The 22,413-nt window shown below is 40.6% G+C and overlaps 1 protein-coding gene across 2 annotated transcripts; it reads right to left on the bottom strand.

The window, feature by feature from the left end:
* Positions 1 to 752: 752 nt before the first annotated feature.
* Positions 753 to 19,025, bottom strand: slc7a2 (solute carrier family 7 member 2). Of its 2 annotated transcripts, none has more exons than XM_052057885.1 (12): positions 18,701 to 19,025; positions 17,040 to 17,417; positions 16,810 to 16,965; positions 13,548 to 13,713; positions 13,316 to 13,452; positions 12,888 to 13,110; positions 10,889 to 11,025; positions 8,850 to 8,952; positions 5,890 to 6,113; positions 5,563 to 5,729; positions 5,364 to 5,472; positions 753 to 2,045 (listed from the first exon to the last, which is right to left on the bottom strand). In XM_052057885.1, exons 2-12 carry the CDS (start codon positions 17,407 to 17,409, stop codon positions 1,891 to 1,893), a joined length of 1,947 nt encoding a protein of 648 aa, XP_051913845.1. In that variant the 5' UTR covers positions 17,410 to 17,417; positions 18,701 to 19,025; the 3' UTR covers positions 753 to 1,890. The 2 variants fall into 2 exon arrangements, with proteins under 2 accessions (XP_051913845.1, XP_051913835.1); XM_052057875.1 differs by lacking the exon at positions 10,889 to 11,025 and adding an exon at positions 11,245 to 11,384 and having other exon boundaries at positions 18,701 to 19,021.
* Between the last annotated feature and the right edge of the window lie 3,388 nt (positions 19,026 to 22,413).

Raw genomic sequence — 22,413 nt, 5'->3', positions numbered from 1 at the left:
TTTTGGACGTGGCAGAGTACTGACGTGCGGTGAGCTTTATGTCTGGTGAGGCACTACGTGTCTTATTTTACACATTTATGAGAAAACGTAATAGCCTGCTGTATGTGCCATTAAATTAGCAGCTTTTTAATTGTGTTTTTTTTAATTATCTATTTTCAAGCCTGTAAATGCCATCAGAGCATTTAATTATGGCACAAAGTGCAACTGGCCTTCTGTCATTTAAGGCTTAATCCTTTTAAAACAATACCTGCAAGCTTTAATCTGTACAGTTCAGCATAGGCTTTTGTTCTTTAATCGAAAATATCAGTGCGCGCTTATTTGTTTGGTAGCCTTTTTTAAAACTTGGTCCTCATGCGCAGCTGAGCTCTGCAAACCGCTTTGTGTCCTTGGTTGTAGTGTTGTCGTTTTACCAATAGATGGTGCTGTAGCTCCGTGTCATGTCTGCTTTTAGCGAGCGATTGCGCAAGCTGAAGTGAGACTGACCTTGAAAATAAATGTACCGGTATTTACCCTTTTAGGCTCGGCCTAGCCTCTATCCCATAACAGTAGATCCTTGTGTGGCGTATTTTAGTTGTAATATTTTTTCTTAAAGGTTTATGGAGCTCCATAAATCATTTTGAGGTGGTGAGAAAAAACTGCCAAGAGTTTCCAAGGCATTACATATACTCTACCGTTAAACGCACACTGACATTGTACAGGTGCGGGGTTCTGTGGATTGTTTCCGATCTTGCTGAGAGTAGTATAACTCGCAATGTAGTGCAAGTGGCTTTTAATAAAACAATACAGAACTCTAAAAGCCAAGCACAAAGCATGTATTAACCCTGCATCCGTCTTCACATCTTAAAGCGACACAGGGGGCATAAAGGCAACACATTTCAGATTTTTGGGAAACACACTACACCATAAAGGCCATATTAGTATTAAAACCCAGTTTGCAATAGTGTAATAATAGAAATTCAATATGCATAATTCCTGTAAGTAATTAGAATCAAATCACATCATTCATCCGGACTGTAACAGTTGAAACATACAGAAAGGCTGCTGAATAAGACCCTCGCTGACAGCAGCTGAGAATAAAAGGACTATTGCCATAACACTAAAATAAAACTTGTCTATCTTCTCTGGTAGATCAAGAATGACTAAAGCAACAAATACACGCCTTCTAAAATTAGACGCTAATCAAACTAAACATATTTGTTTTTGTCAAAGCATGATAGTCACATGAAACAATCGTGAAAAAAATATATTGATTGACATCTTAAGCATTGTGCAAGATGAAAGAAAAAAAGTGCTTTCAACAACACTTTACACTCAATGATTACAACCTTAGGTACACCTGGACAAATGAACAATATGTCATGCAAGAAATGTATAAAAGAATCTGAAAGATATACAAGTGTCCCTTTAATGTGTTTTTTTTTTGGTGCTTGTGCTTTGCAGCAATGTCGCTTTACATTGTACAAGTGTACCTAAAGTTGTGCTATATAGTACAAAATTGGTGTATCAAAAGCCTAAAAACATACTTGCTCCATTCAAGGAAGAGAGGACTAAAAAAAAGGATTTTACAAAGGCAACCTGCTTATCAAGAAAACCTCTAACGCTCATACTAACATCATTGCAGTCTTGCCCTGAATGCGTCTATCCGAGGGAAGTCACTCTCCAGTGTGTTACCTGTCCTTTCCATTGTGCCCAAACCACAATGTGACATGCAGTGTGTGTGGTCCGTCAGAGCAGCCCCTCATGATGTGACCCCTGACCCAAAATACTGACATGGCTTTCACAGAGGCCCAAGTTGGTCAAGCTGGTGATACAAGTTTCTGAAGGCAAAGCTGCGTGTGTGTCGGGCAAGCGTTTCACCGCATAGTGTATTAACACTAAAATGAAGTAACTCTACAACTGACTTGTCTTCTCCGGGGAGATTAATTGCTCCAGTTGCTTTTCTATTTCAGGCGAGCCAGTCTGCTTGGCACTGCTGCTCTTGCCGTGAAGAAAGCGCTGGCGCTCCACACTGTGCCACATTCCGTAACCGAAGTAGATCAAGAAGCCTGAAAGAAAGATAGATGGATGGAGACAATTAAAAATACTTTGTTGACAGAGGCAAAAGTGAACTCGGGTGGTGTCCGTCCCTCATTCAGCTCAGGTCCTCTACCAGAGGCTAGGAAGCTTGAGGGTTCTGCGCAGTATCCTTGCTGTTCCCAGCACTGCACATTTCTGGACTGAGATGTCCGATGTTCCCGGGAGAGAGGTGTGATGAAAAGGCCGATACCCGAGAGGTACATCCAGATGACCATACCTGAAGCACTCGAAACTGCCAAACAAAGGCTCCAAGCCTTGTCCAGCTGCCTAAAGCAGTAGTACACGAAAGAGAATGAGGCCAGACGAATAAACAGGCTGTTCGCAACACAACCTGCAAAAGTCTACGCTCAGTGGCAGGGTCCCAACAACAGAGCTGACCCACCAAGACTGGAAACTGAAAGGGACCGGAAAGGCATATGGGAGAAGGAGGTTGCACATAACAGCAGTGCACAATGGCTGGTGACCCTGAGAGAGGAGCACAGCAACCTCCCTGAACAGAACCCAGTTACCATAACAGTGGTAGACATACAGGAAAGAGTCTCAGATATGAAGAACTGGACAGCACCAGGCCCGGACATGGTCCACACACACCTACTGGCTAAAGAAACTCACAGGACTCCATGAGCTGTGAGGGATGCTGCTGAGGGATGGGACTCACCCAGAATGGCTAACCGAAGGGCGAACGATCCTGATCATGAAGGATCCCTCAAAGGGAGCAGTCCCATCCAACTATCGGCCAATAACCTGTCTCTCCACAACATGGAAGCTCATGTCAGGTATCATTGCGGCTAAGATAAGTGGACATGTGATTCAATACATGAGCGAAGCACAGAAGGGCATTGGTAGAGATACCAAAGGAGCCAAACATCAGCTCCTGGTTGCCAGAACAGTCGCACAAGACTGCAGGTCCCGACGTACCAACCTATGCCCAGCCTGGATTGATTACAAGAAAGTCTATGACTCGATGCCACATACATGGATCACTGAATGCTTGGAGTTGTATAAGGTGAACAGGACCCTAAGAGCCTTCGTTGCGAACTCGATGAGGATTTGGAAAAGATTCAGACCACGGACGTTAAGATGCATGGAGGGTTCCATCCCAAATCCAGCACCCTGAGACTGTACGCAAGCCGAAAGGAAGGAGGCCGGGGACTAGTGAGTGTGAGAGCCACTGTCCAGGATGAAACATCCAAGCTCCATGAATACATCAAGGAGAAGGCTCCAACGGATGACGTACTCGGAGAATGTCTCAGACAATGGGGAACAGAAGAGGAGGCGCTGGAAGAGGGACCATCATGGGAGGACAAGCCCCTACACGGGATGTACCATCGGACCATAACTGCAGTGGCTGATCTCAAGAAGTCCTATCAGTGGCTAGAGAGGGCTGGCCCGAAGGACAGCACAGAGGCACTCATCCTGGCTGCTCAGGAGCAGGCCTTGAGCACCAGAGCCATCGAGGCCCAGATATACCACACCAGACAAGACCCAAGGTGTAGGTTGTGCAAAGAGGCACCTGAGACGATCCAACACATAACTGCAGGGTGTAAGATGCTGGCAGGGAAAGCCTACATGGAACGCCATAACCAGGTGGCTGGCATAGTCTACCGCAACATTTGTGCGGAGTATGGACTGGAAACCCCAAGGTCAAAATGGGAAACACATCCGAAGGTGGTGGAGAATGACAGAGCGAAGATACTGTGGGACTTCCAGATCCAGACTGACAAGATGGTAATGGCGAACCAACCAGATATCGTGATCATAGATAAAGGGCAGAGGAAAGCCGTTGTAGTGGATGTAGCGGTCCTAAATGATGGAAACATCAGAAAGAAGGAACACGAGAAACTGGAGAAATACCAAGGGCTCAGAGAGAAGCTGGAGAGAGCCTGGAAGGTAAAGGTGACAGTCGTGCCTGTGGTGGTCGGAGCACTCGGGGCAGTGACCCCCAAACTGGATGAGTGGTTGCAACAGATCCCGGGAACAACATCGGACATCTCAGTCGTCCAGAAATGTGCAGTGCTGGGAACAGCAAGGATACTGCACAGAACCCTCAAGCTTCCTGGCCTCTGATAGAGGACCCGAGCTGAATGAGGGACGGACACCACCCGAGGGGGGTGAGATGAGGAATTTTTTTATATAATATATATATATATATATATATATATATATATATATATATATATATATATATATATATATATATATATATATATATATATATATATCGGTATATCTGCTGTGATTACAATTTTCTAACTTATCAACTGCACAGGTTTACATAATTAATGATGATTAATTACATGTTACTTCTATTATCAACGAAGCTCAGAACATACTGTATGTTTACTTGAGGGAAATATTGGAATTCATGTAAAATCATCCAAAAGAAAGTAGCTTTCGATTGAAAGGATCTTTTATATTTGCTTCCGTTGATCCTTGAATACAATCCTCCCTACAACTGTTGAACAAAACAATCAAAAAGTGGCTGAGCTTTACAGACACCTCTCTCATTTTCCTCTCTTCCTTCTCCAAACTTCTTGCACACAAGTTTAATTCTTGCTCACGAGCACGCTACTCATGTGGTGTTGATTTATGAGGCCCTGCAGAAGTAACTTGAGCAGGGAGTTTTGCCCCGAGGTGATATGCCCCAGATGTACAATTAATGTAGTAGTATTTGAATTTGGCTGCGGAAAATACTTGTGATTTTGCCAACAAATATCAAGCAAATAAAAATGAAAGCATTTTAATTATTATTGTTTGATTTTATTAGCTCCAGAATTAGTTTAGTTTTAATTTATTTTATTTTATGAAGCATTTATCGAGTGGCTGCAAAATTTTGTGTAATAAAATAAAGCAATCTACAATTTTCAAAGGAGGGTTAGACTTCCTTCTTCTGTACTGCTGTACCTCAATACCAAAACCCTCATGTATGATATTAATTGACAAAAGCAAAAACTCTGGACATTTTCAAAATGGATACATGCCCTTGCCACATTCACGCCATCACAGCGTGAATGTGCATGTCTCAAGGACACGATGAAACATGAGTTCAACAGAGCAGAATTTGAACATCAACCCTTTGGTTCTTGGATGACACGCTCTACCTCCTGAGCCGCAATATAGTACATTCTAAGTTAGATACACATGGAATGTAGTTTTCCTTTTTTTTTTTTTTAAAAAGCATTTTCATTTATTTTTTAAATTTGTTACCATATTTGTTTCCCAATCATAATTTCTGTTATTTTGTTTTTATTAACTACAATAGCCTTGCTTCGGTCTAAGAGACTTACCTAGCACCATCCAAACAGAGAAACGTATCCAGGTGTCTCCACTCAATTGAACCATGAGGTAAATATTCACAAATATGCTCAGAACTGGCAGAAATGGCAAAAAGGGAACCTGTTGGAACAAACACATATATAGCCGCAATAACAATGAGCTTTTGTGTTCAACAACCTCAAGTTTTAAATCCAGAAGTGCGGAAAATACCATGAAGGAAACCCTCTGAGTGCTCTGTGGTTGTCTGTAGATCACAACCACGCAACTGCCAAAGACGAAAAGGCACACAGACAGTGATGCCAGGATCCATACTTCGAGACCAGTGATGGAGTCAATATAGTAGGTGGACAGGTAGCTGATCACACACACCAGCAGCACTGGATTTCGAAAAAAAGACACACAGGCCAATATTTGATTCTGGCTCATGACAGTATCATTTCATTTTATAAAAAATGAGTCCGTCCATTGCACTAATGATATTCTTTCTTATGGATCACCTCTTTGATCATATCAAATTGATGGTAACACATGCCTCACCTAGCACACAAATGGAAGCTTTGACCATGCTGGATGAATGCTCAGAGGGGGACACAGGTGGGTGCAATAACGCCTGCAGAAGTGACCCTTCTGCTTTTAACGTGTTGAGGTGGGACTCGGATTCAGTCATTTCGGACTCGCCCTCCTCAGTGGGTCCCTCTTGCAGAGAGTCCCTTTTGCAGCCACCTCTCCGTTGCCGCTCCAAAGCGCTATCTGGCTGATACCTGGAGGTGAAAGTTGATTAGATCTGTAGAAAACCCAAATAAATACTTCGCCGTATTTTCCGCACTATAAGCCACACCTAAAAGCATTCAATTTTCTCAAAAGCCGACAGTACGCCTTATAATCTGATGTGCCTTGTATATGGAGCAATATTCTTTTTTGGACATAGTATTTTAAAAGTTCCACAAAGTGCTTTGCTACAGCTACAGCGGTTGTGAAAGCTCTCTGTAAATAAAGCTGTATTGTATTGTATTCTATTCCCTTGAGCGTAGCTCCATTAAGTGGATGCATAACGTAAGCGCAGCCACTATTCTAGCTTCTATTCCATGCGCCTTATAATGAAAACCATTTGAAAATAGGCCATTCATTGAAAGTGCGCCTTTTACTCCAAGTAGCGCATAGTAGTGCGGAAAATACGGTATGTTTGGAAATACGATTACAATTTTGACATGTTATATTTTAAGTATTCAATTGTTTTGTTGAGATTTTTGATCCCTTTGTAGACCCAGGGAACTCATTAGCATTGCCTTCAGAGAAAAACAAATAGTAAACATTCCACGGTGCAAACTTGGTATTTTATGGATTTCCATTGAATTGGCGACAAGGTGACCACTTCAGTTTGTACCCTGCCCCATGCCTAAAGTCCGCCGGGCTAGCTGCCAGTTTATCGGCGAACTTAATGAGGCCAAGTGGGAGGACTATGTGATTGGCAGGCCCGATCACCACACAAACCTGAAAGTATCTGTTTAACTTAAACAGTAAGTATTCCTGTCATAATGCCATTTAAGGTGACAATTTTAAAAAAGGAACAGAAAATGTAAAATTCGTGTCCTGTTTAATTGCATGAACAGCGGGATTTTTTTTTGTACATGACAAGTTACTACATTTCTGCCCTCCAAACACTGACATATTCAACATATACAAAGTATTAGTGTTACAAACGAGAATGGTGACCCGGACAAGTGGCAGAATAAATGGTGCAGCCACAATCCAGAGGTGCACCAGGGACAAACTTAATGCCCTATTTGCGTCATATTCAAATATTTTATTGAAACAGATTTTTGTAGAGCCATGCACAAAATGTCTTCTTGCACTTAATGACAGTTTGCTGTTCAACAGATTTGTGTCATCTTTGAATGGGATTTAATTTTTTTTTAACATGCAGGAGAGTCCTTTGCAGTTGATTGAACACAATGATGGCGTTATTTTTGTTTCCTTCAAACACTTTTGTTGAAGAATGGGTCTTTTATCTATGTCTTTGAGTATAAACTATATAAAGATATTGTCCTGTAAATTGGTTCAACAAAAAAAAAGACATATTTTGTCCTAATTTTATTTTATTTTTTTTTACCAGATAGAAGTGTAAAGGGTTTAATACAGGCATGTCCAAAGTCCGGCCCGCGGGCCAAATCCGGCCCGCGGTCGAATTTCATCCGGCCCTCGGCCCCTGTCATAAAGTCAGTGCCGTCTGGCCCGCAGGTTGGGCGCAATGGAACACGTGTTGCATTGACTGAGGTCTTGTAGACTGGTGAGTGATGTTTCATAGAGTACTGCTTCCCTCTAGTGGCTAAATGAGTAATAGCATTCACTAAATGAGTAATAGCATTTAGACACTAGAGGGCATCACTCACGAGTTAACAAGACATCACTCCGTGTTTATATTGACTGATATGTCATATTTTAAATGATCCTTGCAGTTGTGGATATGTGTATTGCTTGTTCATTTCCCTGTTGTTCGATTCAAAGGTTTTGTGACTATTGAAAAGTCATGGTGATACATTTTATGTTTCAAATCAATCAATTTGCACTCAGGAGACTTCTGTTTAAGAAAAAGTCAAGTGAATAAGCAGTTGCATGTGATATACCTGTTTCAAATGAACCAAAAGAAATTCTTAAGATTGTTGAAATTAAAATAAAAATGGAAATGTGAAACAGACTGGCTTACTAAAATTTGTTGAACAATATTGTTGTTCAATGTAAAGAATGTCAGCCAAGGTCGGCCCCCCGACATTTTACCACATAAAATCTGGCCCCCTTGGCAAAAAGTTTGGACACCCCTGGTTTAATAAGTAATGAAATCATAAATGCTCCCATATTTACAGTGTGTGAAGGGTGACATTGAACTTGGGCGACTCACACAGTTGCTGTGTTTACCGTTATGAACTTTCATCTTTATTTCATCACTATTTGCTCTGCCACTGGGTTCTATTACCAAAGCTGTGCCAAAATGTATGTTATTATCATTGTTTAAGATTTATTACCAAACACGTTTTCGATATCTTGTCATTCGGATTACATGTGTATTCGACTGCAATGAAGTTAGTATGTTTCTCTCTTAAGTGTCTTTACTTTCGTGAAATTTGAAATCATCGAAAGTTTATGATTATTATAATTAGTATTATTATTATGATTTGAAAATAGGAGTTCAAGCATAGTTGTTTTAACGTGAGAGACATTTACACAGAAACCCCCCCCTGGAAAATGCTCAATTTTAATCAAACGATATGAAAATGAGGAATATACTCTCGGTACTAGTACATGGAGGAAAAGAGTAAAAGTCAACACTGTTACTCAGGGAGTCCCTTTACATTCTTATGCGAGTCAGATTTACAGATCTTAAATCATAAATTGCACTTCATAGAAATGGGTAATCATTCCTGTGGCTTGCCAAGTAGAAAAAAAACATGTTCCAAAAACAACACACAGTTTGTTGTTGTTTCCACTGAAAACGTACCCACCTGAGAATCAGTACACACACAGCAACCAGTGAGTAGGCCAGCAGAGTCCCAATAGACATCATGTCAACCAAAGCTTTGAGGTCAAACAGGAAAGCCATGATGGCTATAGAGCAAGCAAAGACAACACAATTAGCGAATGTTACGGAAAAGGCATCCATACCAACACATACCGAAATACATACACAAACACACACCGACACTTGGACTTTTGCAAGTTGAATCTTTTCCCACAAACATATGGCACCAGATTATACCAAACACTTAAATCCAACAGAACCATATTCCTTTGCAGGCATAGTTCATGCAGTCATTTGCACACAAAAACAAGCCATTTCTTTCAGCTAATGAACCAGCAGGCATCATCTGCATACTGAGTTTTTGTAGGATGTGACACTGCGGTGCTGCTCACAGCACCTCTCTTGTGTCCCAGGAGCTGAAGCCAGTATTGAGTTGATCTCAACTGGTCCATGCGATTATGCTGCTTTTGCAACATCGTGTCATTCCATGAAACCGCAATTAAAACATGTGTTTTGGATGCCAATGTGTCACAGTTATATATGATGCATGTGCCGCACTTGAGCACAAAGTTGCACATTTGTTTTAGCATTTTTGTCATGACAAGTTGCAAGAGCATCAGTTTAAATAAATGCTAACAGTACCATGATTAAAAAAAAGGGAAAATATAATTAGGATACAAGGTTTTACGGCAAAGTTAGTGAGTGTCTCAGCAATAAAGGCAAAAATAATAACAAGAATACAATATAGCATATAATAGAACAATAATAACACATTTACAGTGCTACTATTCCTACTCCTACGCCTAGTTTAGCTTACCTCAAAATCTTTACAAATTTATTTTTCGAGGGGCATTATAAAATGATCAAAGGGGGCCAGTGAGAGATGTTGATGGGTAATTCTGTTCGTATTGATTTAACTAAATTGACGCTATTAAAAAATAAATACATATATTATTATTCTCATCTTCATTATATTTTTACAATCACACTCATTGCTGCTGCACAGATATGAGGGGGGGGGGGGGGGGGGTGATCACATACGAACACATAGGATCAAGGTGGTCTCCAAATCCCCACTTGAGAGCAGTGTTCTGTAATTGCCCTGGCCAACATTCCATCATCTGCCTGAGAAAGTCTGCTTGCACTCATAAACATACTTTGTGTACATATGTCAGTCTCCTGCATGGACTCCAACAAATCAGTCTTGACTGTAAATCAAGTCAGTTGTGTTCACACCCATCACGGCGCAGGATAACCATTTGTAACTGCGCCAACCTGCGTGCCTCTGTGAAATCATTCAAATTAGTCCAAACCGCCCATTTGCAGATTTATGCTATGCAATGTGGCGGGCAGGAATATAGAGCATTGACAGAAAAAAGAAAACATAAGATACCATTTGTAGAGGGGTGTCAAATCCAGGTCCAGAAAGTAAACATCGGCTTTAGCCAAAGGTGCTTCTACTGCCAGGGAGTTCCTTTAACAGAAGCGCCTGTGGCTGAAACCAAAATGTGTGAGGGTTTTTAATCTCTGAACCTGGATTTGACACCTCTGTTTGAAAGTAGCAACTTGAATTGATCAAAAATGTACAGTATTATTGTCTTATGTTATTGCAGCTCTTAATATTATTTGACTGCATTGGCATAATCTTCTCAATGTGGAGGCTATTTGAGTGACAATCCTATTATCTCTGAAGAAAATATATACAGTATATTTACCCACGAATCATCAATATTGCTAATACTGAATAAGTTATAGGTGAGCTGGAGCATATGGATAGTGTATAGACAGTAAAAGATCAGAATGGTCTCTTGTTGGCCAGCTCACTTGTCTTAAAAAGGGTTAATGTTACAAATAACGCTCACCTTAAAAGAAGAAAAAAAAAGGTTTTCGCATGCTCTTCTGAATACAATCACAAACTTCAACATGCAGCCATCACCACTGACACCGCATTACGATTCAAAGCCAAACCAAGTCCACACCACAAGGCTGTACAAGAGGCCGTTCCTTGTCTTGGCTGCTTACCCGCAGTGGTACCTGCCGCCATGGTGGCAGCCACAGGCGACTGCCGCTTACTCACTTTGGACAAAAATTTGAACAGAATGCCATCTCGTGCCATGGCAAAGAGAATGCGTGGTAGGGGGAACATGGCGCCCAACAGGCTACGGAGAAGAGGGCTCATGGTTAAGTGGAGAACACTGAGGAAAGGACACATTTCACCTGCACAACTGTGAAAGCACACATTGTAAGGAGAGATGATGGACATGATGGCCAATGATTTGAATCAGATACGGTGCAAATGGCTAGCGAGGAGTTTTTGTTGTTGGGGAGTGTCTTTCATAGTCGCCTGGTGGAGAGGCACGACGGTCCCCAGCTCTCACCTGCTACTACACCGGAGCTCATAGTGGCAATAAGGGGGGTCTTCGTCTTAGGATTGATTCGGGCTAAGGCTTTGAAAAGCACCCCATCCTCTGCCATAGCATAGATTACACGAGGCATAGGGAAAATGGAGCCCAGCAGACTGCATAAGACAGCAGAAACATGCAAGACCAACACGTTAATCAAAATGCCCAAAAGCACACACAAGGACACACAGCAAACACAATCACCACATCTTAAAAGCTCGACAAGTGAGACGAGTGTGCCTTTCTTTTCTGATGGGATGTACAAATAACACCATTTCGATTTTTTTTTAAGTGAACATGATTTGATCCTCCTAGGAAAGCCTTCATTGGTGCTATTTGTCAAATGTTCTTTTAATTCTTTTTTTATGTTTCAGCAACAGCAACGATCAATCACCCAAAACAGTCAAACAAAACACTGAAAATGGTGCAAAAATACAAAAACAACTTGCTTTTTGTTGTAAAATCGGCAAGGGATAGTTTTGGCCACAATCATTAATACTGTAGCATACCATGGAAACAAAATCAATTAATCAATCCTAGTTAAACTTTACATTTTTTTTGTAGAATGTCATTGACCAGCTTTATGTTCACTTGAAGAAATGTGACATGAAAAATATGAAAGAATGACTTAAAACTAATAAACCATCAGGAAAGAAAGTCACAGTGGGCTTCAGAGGTGTTTTACATTTTGGTGCCGATGTTTTATTTGGTTACACTTGTTTTCTTTTACTCTTATGCATTGAATTATATATATATATATAGATATATATAGATCTATCTATCTATCTATCTATCTATCTATCTATCTATATACATATATATATATATATATATATATATATATATATATATATATATATATATATATATATATATATATATATATATATGTATATTCCTGTGTATGTGTATATATATATATATATATGTATGTGTGTGTGTATATACACACACACACATATATATATATACAGGAATATACACGGCGGCCCGGTAGTCCAGTGGTTAGCACGTCGGCTTCACAGTGCAGAGGTACCGGGTTCGATTCCAGCTCCGGCCTCCCTGTGTGGAGTTTGCATGTTCTCCCCGGGCCTGCGTGGGTTTTCTCCGGGTGCTCTGGTTTCCTCCCACATTCCAAAAATATGCATGGCAGGCTGATTGAACACTCTAAATTGTCCCTAGGTGTGAGTGTGAGCGTGGATGGTTGTTCGTCTATGTGTGCCCTGCGATTGGCTGGCAACCGATTCAGGGTGTCCCCCGCCTACTGCCCGGAGACAGCTGGGATAGGCTCCAGCACCCCCCACGACCCTAGTGAGGATCAAGCGGTATGGAAGATGAATGAATGAATGAATGAAGGAATATACACATCATATATGAAAAACACGGTCTGGAGCCGAACCCGTCCAACCATTGGACATTTCTATTTCTAACAACCACTTTCTAAGCATTGCGGATATTTGACAAAAAGAAGCCCTTCACCCAGAATATCACAATTAGCGGCACATATCATTCCAATAGCAAGACAGGCAGCATGCGCAATTCTAAATACTGTATTTGTATCCACTGCAAATAATCACACTGTATCTCATTGTAAGCTACAAAAACAGTCAGTTGGTTACCTGGTGGACAGGGCACATAGTGAACCGACAGCGACCACATATTTGGCAGGGCTCCATCCCACATATTGAAAAGCCATTGGAAGAGGGCTTTTCTCATCCAACAGGTAGTAAGGCATCATGAGTGTCAGTGCGGCCGAAACACCAAAGTACGCCAGGAAACACACAGTCAGTGACACCACAATGCCAATGGGAATGGCCCTCTGTGGGTTCCTCACCTCCTCACCTGCAGGAGTAATCAACATAACTTTATTTTTGGTTCAAAGTCATCAAGAATTGTGTGACAAATTAATGTGTGTGCATTACTTTCACAAATTATATATCAGTATCAAATGTAGACAACATATCAAAAGAAGGATCTCCTTTTAACCAACTCAACAGGGTTGAACTTGATAAACGAACAACTTACAACCATGAGGCCGAGCTCATACCTGTCGTCGCTATGCAATCAAAGCCTACAAAAGCATAGAAGCAGGTGGCGGCTCCAGCTAACGTCCCACTGAAACCGTATGGCATGAATCCTCCAGCTCCATAATCACTGCTCACATTGCCCACGGTTGAAAGGTTCCTAAAGACAACGATACTAGAATCTCATCACGGATAGTAAAATGCACAGAGTACTGTGCATTATTTTAAAAAAACCAACTGCTTCAAAATAATTACCTGACTACGATGGAAACATTGACGAGAGATTCCTCACTTATCTTCCAGTTGTTTGTGTCTCCTTTGACAAAGCCCGAGATGATGACGAAGAGGAGTACAAGCACATTGACAGAGGTGAAGACTTTATTGACCCAGGCTGACTCCTTCACCCCAAATGACAGGAGCCCTGCAGAAGCACAAACACGATGAACACAAAAACTGTAAATCTTCATTAAAATGTAGCAATATGGCTTTGCATCCAGTGGAAATGTGCTTCGTTAAGAGCAGTGGTTCTTAACCTGGGTTCGATCAAACCCTAGGGATTCGGTGAATCGGTTTCAGGGAATCGATGGAGCCTCTGCCATGGAGGTCAAGACATACCCAACTCAACATGTCAATTAGTTATGACACACCCGCTTGGCCATCACTGGCTGCAGATGATCACCTGCCATTGCCTATCCAATCAGTGCTGCGGGAAATGTCGTTTGCCTCCAGTCATCAACGTGTGACTGTTGTGATAGTACGTCATAAAAAAATATTTTTACTTTTTTTTTTAAACGTATACATATGTTTGAAATGTTATTTACTTTTTCAGTTTTTAATAAATGTGTTTTTTATGTCTTGAATTTGAAAAAAGTCCTATTTTTGTTTTTCACTCATGAAGGATTTGGTGAATGTGCAAATGAACTGGTTTGGTTCGGTACCTCTAAGAAGGTTAAGAACCACTGGGTTAGAGTTATTGATAGTATCGTTATTTTTGAGTCCCACCCAAACAAGACATTTTCTGCTTGATTGCAATAAGGGGATGCAGTAATGGGGAAACAAGTGAAGGCCGTTGTAAGAGCGCATGAATGTTATGTAACGGGAGAAAACAATATTCTGAGAGGCTACTCAATTTTCAGCAGTGCAGGACTATTTGGAGGGAATTTCCTTTTCAAAAATCAAGATCAAGAACAGTTGAGCTTGGATTACCACCCAAGATAAGTTCTAGTTGGATTTTAACCTTCCGCTTCCAAATATGGAAAAGTTATTCTTTTTAATTCAAAATGCCTTTCATTCACTTGAATTCTGCGTCTCATTGTGGCTAAAGGTCATTTATTGCACCTTTTAATGCTGTAAATAGTCAATCCTCATTGTGGCGAATGCCGCATGCTAAACGAGCAAACGTTTTTGTTGCCATGAGAGGCGGCACCAAATTAGGACATACGTCACATATTAGTTGCTATGACTATTTCTTCTTCTTCTTTCCTTCTTCTTACATTTCTTCAAACGAATTTCTGTTGACGGCTCGTTAAACAGAAATTAAAATTTCTAACCCAACCCGAAGCTATTTGCTAACGTGAACACGATTAAGGAATGGGGTCAAAGCTTGAGCTCTAACTAGGTCGCAGGACCAGTTACACTATGAAAGAAAATGTGATTTTCCAATCTTGAAGACTCATCGGTTTCATTCAATTGTTCCAGACGAATATCATGACAATTTTCCTGGTTGACAAGAGTCTTTGTGAAGGCGCGCAGGAATTGTAATTAGGCTTCTCACTTAACCTTCTTGTTGTATTAGAAACGACCACCACTGTCTGTTGTTTGCGGGTCAATTTTTACCCAGGGTCTAACTTAGTCCTAATCATTAAAAAGAAAGGAGTATCACTCAATATTGTTAATACTACATCCTAACTAACATTATATGCATTCATAACCATAAAATCCTATTGTAATTGGATTTTATGGCCCCTGAGACACATCATGTCCCTTATTTTTTAGCTGAAAATAAGGTTGTTTAACCATATGTTAACTAAATGTGAAACCCATTGATAATAATGTTTTCTGACTATAATAGAACAATATTAGAATATAACTTCTGGAAAAAAAGTTTAACATATATATATATTAATCATAGTTACATTGGTGGTGCTAGGGTCAAATTTGACCCGCATAAATTTGTTAGAAAAAAGGAGCCTTTGTTCTTCAGAAAACAACGTTATTTACCAAAAACACCAACCTCAGAATAATTATGACTGCATGAACACAGAAAACATTTTTATATCTTGATAAAAGATTCTTTATATCTTGAATATGTGACTTCGCAAATCGAGTGGGTCCAGGGGTCATTTTTATAATGTTTGCAGATGTTGCTCTGCCTTCATTTTCATATGGAATTGAGGACCAAACCTGCCCATTCTTCGAAACAAAGCCCTGTTCTGGCTCATTCAGTCCTACTTCCTCATCTGGATCGGATGTGTCTTCATCTGGATGTGGATCATATTCCACAAAATCGTCCTCAGACACGTCTTCCTCTATTTCAGCCTGATCCATCTCCTCCAAAGCCTCTCCCTCCTCAAGGGTGTGATCCAGAATCTCACGGACTGTATAATGCCTTTTGCTCATGGTGAAATTGACAGATGCTGCTGCACAATGAAACTCAAATGATCTAGGCTCAGGTATTTATAGATATTTCTGCGAGAAAATCTGGGCACTGGTCAAATCAAGTTCCCATGGACGGGAGGGGAGGGGGTTGTCTGTGTGTGTGTGTGAGCAAGACAGGTGTCTAGTCAGGTCAAGTTTATTTGTAAACATTGTAACATTTCATTACAAGTTCTCACGCGCGGGGGTTGGGTCACATACTGTACTGTGAGAGATTTGTTTTCTTGGAGAAAGAGTGGAGGTTGGGGTCAGATAATGTCTGAGTTTTGTATAGTTTTACCTTGCCGGCTCAAAAATGACCCTAACACCACAGTTGTAACATTTTTTCTGACGATACCTTCAGAATTTTCAAAATGGTGAAATGTAGTTTTGCTGTGCTTATGTAGGTGTTGTGGAGGATATCATAAAGCCTTGTTCTAATAAAATCAACTACATGGTAGTTATTACATATTATAACCTTGAAACGGGTCACTGGAGACCCTTATATTAATATAAGGGTTAACAGCTTTGTGTGTCAATCTTACTTTGAGGAAATTAGGCTGCTGTACAATTGATTTCAGTAAATTTTCTCATGCCGCAAAACTATCGGTGACTCTGTATATGTATACATCATCTGATCGCTGAGAACAGAGCATGGTGTAATTTACAGTGAAATCCCACAACTTGCACTGGATATCAGAAATATGCGTGAACCAAGAACAGCTCTTTCGTCACTGCTCATACAAATACGGTGAGAGGACTCACTGGTGGAACTGTATTTTAAGTTGAACAGCTATTAAGGTACACCCAACATATAAGCTATTGGCAAATATTCACAGGGCTGGTCATTACGAGTGGTTGTTTTTATTTTTATTTTTCTTACCAGACAGCAGTAGAATCAGACAGACTGCAAAAAAGTCAGGATACTGAGCCAGACCGGGAGAGTTCATGCTGAAATAAGTTTGGCAGAATATTTCAATATGTCCTCCAGTCATTTCATCAAATGTTCCGCTCCAAGCCCGAGCTACTGAGGAGGTACCTGTGACAGAACGTAAACATGAATTAGGGTCAACATACCAGCTCGGATCTGTTAGTTAGGCGTTTGTAACTCACCAATCACATAGGACAGAATCAGGTTCCAGCCGGTGATAAAGGCCCATATCTCCCCTACGGTTACATAACTGTAAAGGTAAGCAGAACCCGTCTTTGGGACGCGAGCTCCAAACTCGGCATAACAAAGGCCGGCCATGACAGAGGCCAGGGCAGCAATGAGGAAGGAGATGACTATGCTGGGTCCAGAGTCTCCCTTGGCAACTTCTCCAGCCAGGACGTAGACACCTGCACCCAGAGTGCTGCCCACGCCGAGGGCGATCAGGTCCACTGTCCCCAGGCAACGACAGAGCTTGGACTCCTCCAAACTGCTCATGTCAACCAACTTTCGCCTCACCAAGGAACGGCCGAATGACAGAACCTGCTCTAACATGTTGTCTCCTGTTAACACAGAGAAAAGAAAAATCTGAAACTCTGTAAGCATGAATTTTTGCACTTGGAATTTCAGCACGTTTCTCCTGTTAACAACGAGAAAAAAAAAATCTGAAACTCTGTAAGCATGAATTTTTGCACTTGGAATTTCAGCACGTTATAAAATTTGCACACCTTTGATGCTGAAAGGCTCATCCCGAACCATATCAAGATGAAACACAGCGAGGAGCGAGCTATTGAGGGATTTGAAAAGCACTTCAGTCAAGTCAAGTCAACAGTATTTATAGAGCACTTTCAAATCATCGCTGCATACAAAGTGCTGTACATGGAGCAATTTAACATGTACAATAAACAGTAAGACAAATCGGTGATAAAGGTGGTAGAAAGCACCAAACAGTAAAACCAAGAACAAATCTAAGTCATGCTGAGTCGAATGCCAAAAGAATACAAGTGAGAAATGGCAAGCAGTTGAGGAATGCTGCCAAGGCGCGTAGTGGAGTACCATTCAATCAATTGTTTGGTGTTACGGTGCAGATTGGATTTTTCAAAAGACCTACGGTAATTCACAAACTGAGTGTGGATGCGTCACAGTAACCCAGCAATCACATTCCATTATCGCTCAATATAAGTTACACTACCTTAGAAACAAAGAAGCTACAGACTCTTCTTCCTTTATTCGCAAACCGTAGAGAAAGTGCACAAATAATGATAACCCACGTAAGGATGTTTTTTCTCCTGTTTTATTAGTCTTTAGGCATGAAAAAAAATAACGCAAGTGGATGGCAACACCCGTGAGGATCCATTGTTGTGGTTGATGCACAACTGCGACATTAAGATTAATTAAAAATTTGAATAGCTGTCCACTCTAGTAACTGCACGTACATGAGAGGGTTCAAATAAATACATTAGTGAATACAATACAAAACCAGTAAATACCTCTCCTTTCCAATTAAAAGTATCCTTTTATTTGAGCTCATTTGAAGTTCTTTGAACCAAAATTTGGAACACTCATAAATTCACCCCGATAACTATTTAAATGGGCATTTATCCCCTTGAGAGAAGAACCAGAACTGGATTTTGTATGTGACAGCTCATTTCCATTATACTGGAGACATGGTGTTTGAATGCAATCTAGTTCATGAAAAATGTAGACCGTAAAGACCCACCGTTTTTTTAAAATCGTTGGTTTTACAATATTTTGCAGTTTTTAAAATTATCTTTCTAAAATGATCTGAAATAATCTTTCTAAAATGAGCATTTATCATCATAGATCATCAGAAATATGCTCCTACCTGTGAGATGATTCAACAAGGATAATCCAAAAGTGTGAGAAAAAAGCAACAAGTATCAGGATGTTTCTGCACTGAACATTTGCGGGTCTTTAAACGTCAGGCTGGTGATCCCTTGAGCTGCAGCCTTCAGTTCTGACTGAGCACTGGGTTCCACATGAATTCACCTCCCTGACTGTGCAAACTGCTGAGCTGGATTTTTACTCCTCCCCTCTGTGCTCAGTATTGCTTTGTAGGATCTGCCTGGCTTTGCCTGTGGGGAGAGGCGTTTTCCATTTCCATTTACCTGCATGTCATTTGGAATATTACCATACTGCAACAACAATTGCCAAAATTACCATTGTAGAGCAGCAAAATAATAATAATAATAATAATAATAATAATAATAATAATAATAATAATAATAATAATAATAATAATAATAATAAGATTGTGTCAACACTGTTATAATGGAAATAATGGTTGTTGAAGCCACTTGAGGCCAAAGCAGTTCTCCAGCAGATGCTTAGCAAGGACTGATAAGTAGTTAAGCAACTGGCATTGACAAACAATGTGTCACATACCTGTGTTTACCCAGTGCAGGCAAGAGGAGTGCTACTAAAAGCATAGCTGCTGATTGGTCACTGAAGGATGGATGAGCAACAGCAAAAGTGGGGTGGGTTACCCTGCTCGTGGATCGTGGGTACTGCTCAATGTTCGATTAGGTTACAGCTCCTATTGGAGCTGTATTGGATGAGCTGTTACGATTGTATTATTGTATTATTGTCTATGTTTTATGTTATGTGTTTCTGTAAAGCTCTTGGTTAAAGTTGCAGCTGTTGTAAAAACTCGATATAAATAAAATATTGTCTTGCTTGGATAGGAATCGATATTCTGGATCACTTTTGCCCACCTGGGTCACATGAAGGCAATAACAATCTGCAACTTCGGATGTACGACATTGTTTGTTTGTTTGTTTGTTTGTTTTATTGTTTATTGAACATAAAACATATACAGTAATAATTTGACAGAAAATAAGGTAGATAAAAAAGTAAAAAGAAAGAAATCAGTCTTCATTCAACACAGTTATTATGTTCAAGGGAGTAGGATGAAGTAAAAAACGTATCTAGTCCTACCCCGTTATTGTAACTCCTGAGAGGACCGGAAATGTTATCTAGGTTAGCAGGGAATATTTCTGGCAAAAATTGCCCAACCTTAGAACCTCAGTGGGAAGTTGGCAGATGGCACCCCGAGATACCATCCGACCAACAGACCAAAACATATATATATGTACAGGTGTGTATATATATATATATATATTGGGGGGGGTCTCTCTCTCTCTCTCTCTCTCTCTCTCACACACACACACACACACACACACACACACAGAGAATTGAACAGTCTGAAATGGTTCCCCACATGTAAGACTGTTACCAGGGTACCGTAGGAAAGCAGCCCGCTGCTCCACCTATTTCCTTGTTGACTTGCACTAATTGTGTGAAGCCAATTGAATTCATTTGCCCACCAATGGCTGAGTGACCTCGCTCCAAAAACGTGGATATGCTCAACAGATTGAGCAGTGTTTGCCTTGGGCCGCCGGTCTGCTCGCTCCAGTTAACACTGGTGTCACGAGGTAATGCTTGAGTGAACTTTCACCAAGATGGCAGACAACAACTCCAAATATTTTCGGAAAAGAACGACTGAAAATGAGTTTTGGGGCACAGTCAACACATGAACATACTGTACTATCGTTGAACTTGAAAGTCTTATATTTTAGAACCGACCATAATTTGTTGGAAAATATACCTTAAAGAAGACATATTATACCTTTTTTCCCCCACAAGCTACAGGTAAGTATCACAATGTGTACTGATTGCTGACAACGTTATCAAAGTATTGAGACTATACCAGCAGATGCAAACCACATAAAACCTCATCTGTAAAGCTCATTGGAGGTATGGATTCATCTGGGATGAGGTTGCAAAGCATTGCCTCTGGGCCACATATGGCATTCACTATTCTTTAATCATGGCACACTCAACATTATCAAGAGGTAATATTTGTTGAATTCATAACCGTTTGAGAAGGGAGGGGTTGTCTCTAAAAATTGGTTTGCTAAAATGCAAGTATTATTTTGCCCTCGAAAAAAAGGTTTTCTTGCACTTGACGTAAGACAGAAATCGGCCTATTTAAAGAAAGATTTGGCCAAACTGACCGGGAAATTTACGATCATGCAGCAAGATAATGAAACAAAAAACACACTGCCAAAACAACAGTGGGCAAGTAACGTGAGGTTTTGGAGTGACAAAGTCAATCTCCAGACTTCATCCTAAAGAGAATCCATTTTATCTGCTAAAGAGGAGACACAAGAGAGTCACCATCGTACTGGCTTGTCCTACTTAAGGTCGTAAGTGAGATGAAATTTAAAATCAGATTGCATGCCCTGCTTCTTGGATTGTGGTCAACATTACAAAGCCTTTACATGTAATTTTGCAATATCAGCACAGGAACCTGCAGACATTACCTGTGCTTACTTAATTCTCTTTTTATTAAACAGGATGAGGTTTTATCTGTGCATCCGCCGTTCCTTATGTCTACCTGAGTACACTGCTGGAGTGATTTCCTGTCTTTATATGGGTCAGTCACTCTGGGAGACGAATGTCTCATTTTCTGGTAATGCTTGTATGGGCCATTCAAGCAAATTTGGTGCCATTTGCATGACCAGGCAATTAAATGGAAATACAGTTTTATAAAGTGCACATTGATTTTTTTTTTACCTTCACATTCAATTCGCATAAATGTCATGATTGCCTTGATTTGCTGATTTTATGCTCCCCTGTCATGTGGTGTTCCACAGGGCTCAATTCTGGGGCCTCTGCTGTTCTCGCTGTATCTGCTCCCATTGGGGTCCATCTTAAGGAAACATGGTATTCTCTTCCACTGCTATGCAGATGACTGCCAGATCTATGTCCCACTGAGCAAGAAAGATGCCTTCTCATTAAGCCCACTCCTATCCTGTCTGGAAGAAATCAAAACCTGGATGGCACAAAATTTCTTAAAAATCAACGAAAAGAAGACAGAGGTGATATTGTTTGGTCCCAGTGGCCCTTGTACATTCCATCCTGTAGACCTGGGTCCCCTGCCTTAAACTGGACAGTGATTTCAAACTCGATCGGCAAATTGGTGCCGTTGTTAAATCCAGCTTCTTTCACCTTAGACAGCTGGCCAAAATAAAACCTCTCCTCTCACATGAACACTTTGAGACAGTAAATCAGGGGTGCCCATTAGGTAGATCCTGATCTACCGGTAGATCTAAGACAGGTCCCAAGTAGATCCGAGGAGTGTCGAGAAGAAAAAAAACAAACAACCATTTGTGTGTCTTTGTACATGTTAGTAATTTTTGTGTTAATATACACTGCACCCTAATCATCTTATCAGTCTCATTTTCACTATTTTTTTAAAAATAAAATAAAGCAGGTAAATCTTTTAAATTTACGGTGGCGCGTGATTACCTCACCGGAAGTCGTTAGCGCTCAGCAATTTGCAATTTCATCTTGTGATCAGAGCTGTTGCGCTCTATCTTTTATCGTCATGATTCTCATTCAGAATTTGCGTCTTGTACAATTCACCGAGGGCACGAGCAAAGAATAGGAATCTAGGAGGGCCCAGGGAAGCACTTTAAAACGGTACGTGTGAGCTACGATAGTTAACAGGCTGAAAAAGTGTGTGGCATGACT

This window comes from Hippocampus zosterae, chromosome 1 (assembly GCF_025434085.1).
Source record: "Hippocampus zosterae strain Florida chromosome 1, ASM2543408v3, whole genome shotgun sequence".
Taxonomy (NCBI): Eukaryota; Metazoa; Chordata; class Actinopteri; order Syngnathiformes; family Syngnathidae; genus Hippocampus; species Hippocampus zosterae.
This window is presented reverse-complemented; position numbering and strand designations above follow the sequence as displayed.

Coding starts and splice junctions, on each gene's coding strand:
- slc7a2 (XM_052057875.1), bottom strand. CDS start 17,409: ATGTTAGAGCAGGTTCTGTCATTCGGCCGTTCCTTGGTGAGGCGAAAG. Junction 11,385..12,887: donor CTATGTGCCCTGTCCACCAG/GTAACCAACTGA, acceptor TGTCTTATGCAG/TCTGCTGGGCTCCATTTTCC. Junction 8,953..11,244: donor GAGCTCCGGTGTAGTAGCAG/GTGAGAGCTGGG, acceptor CTTGCTCTATAG/CCATCATGGCTTTCCTGTTT.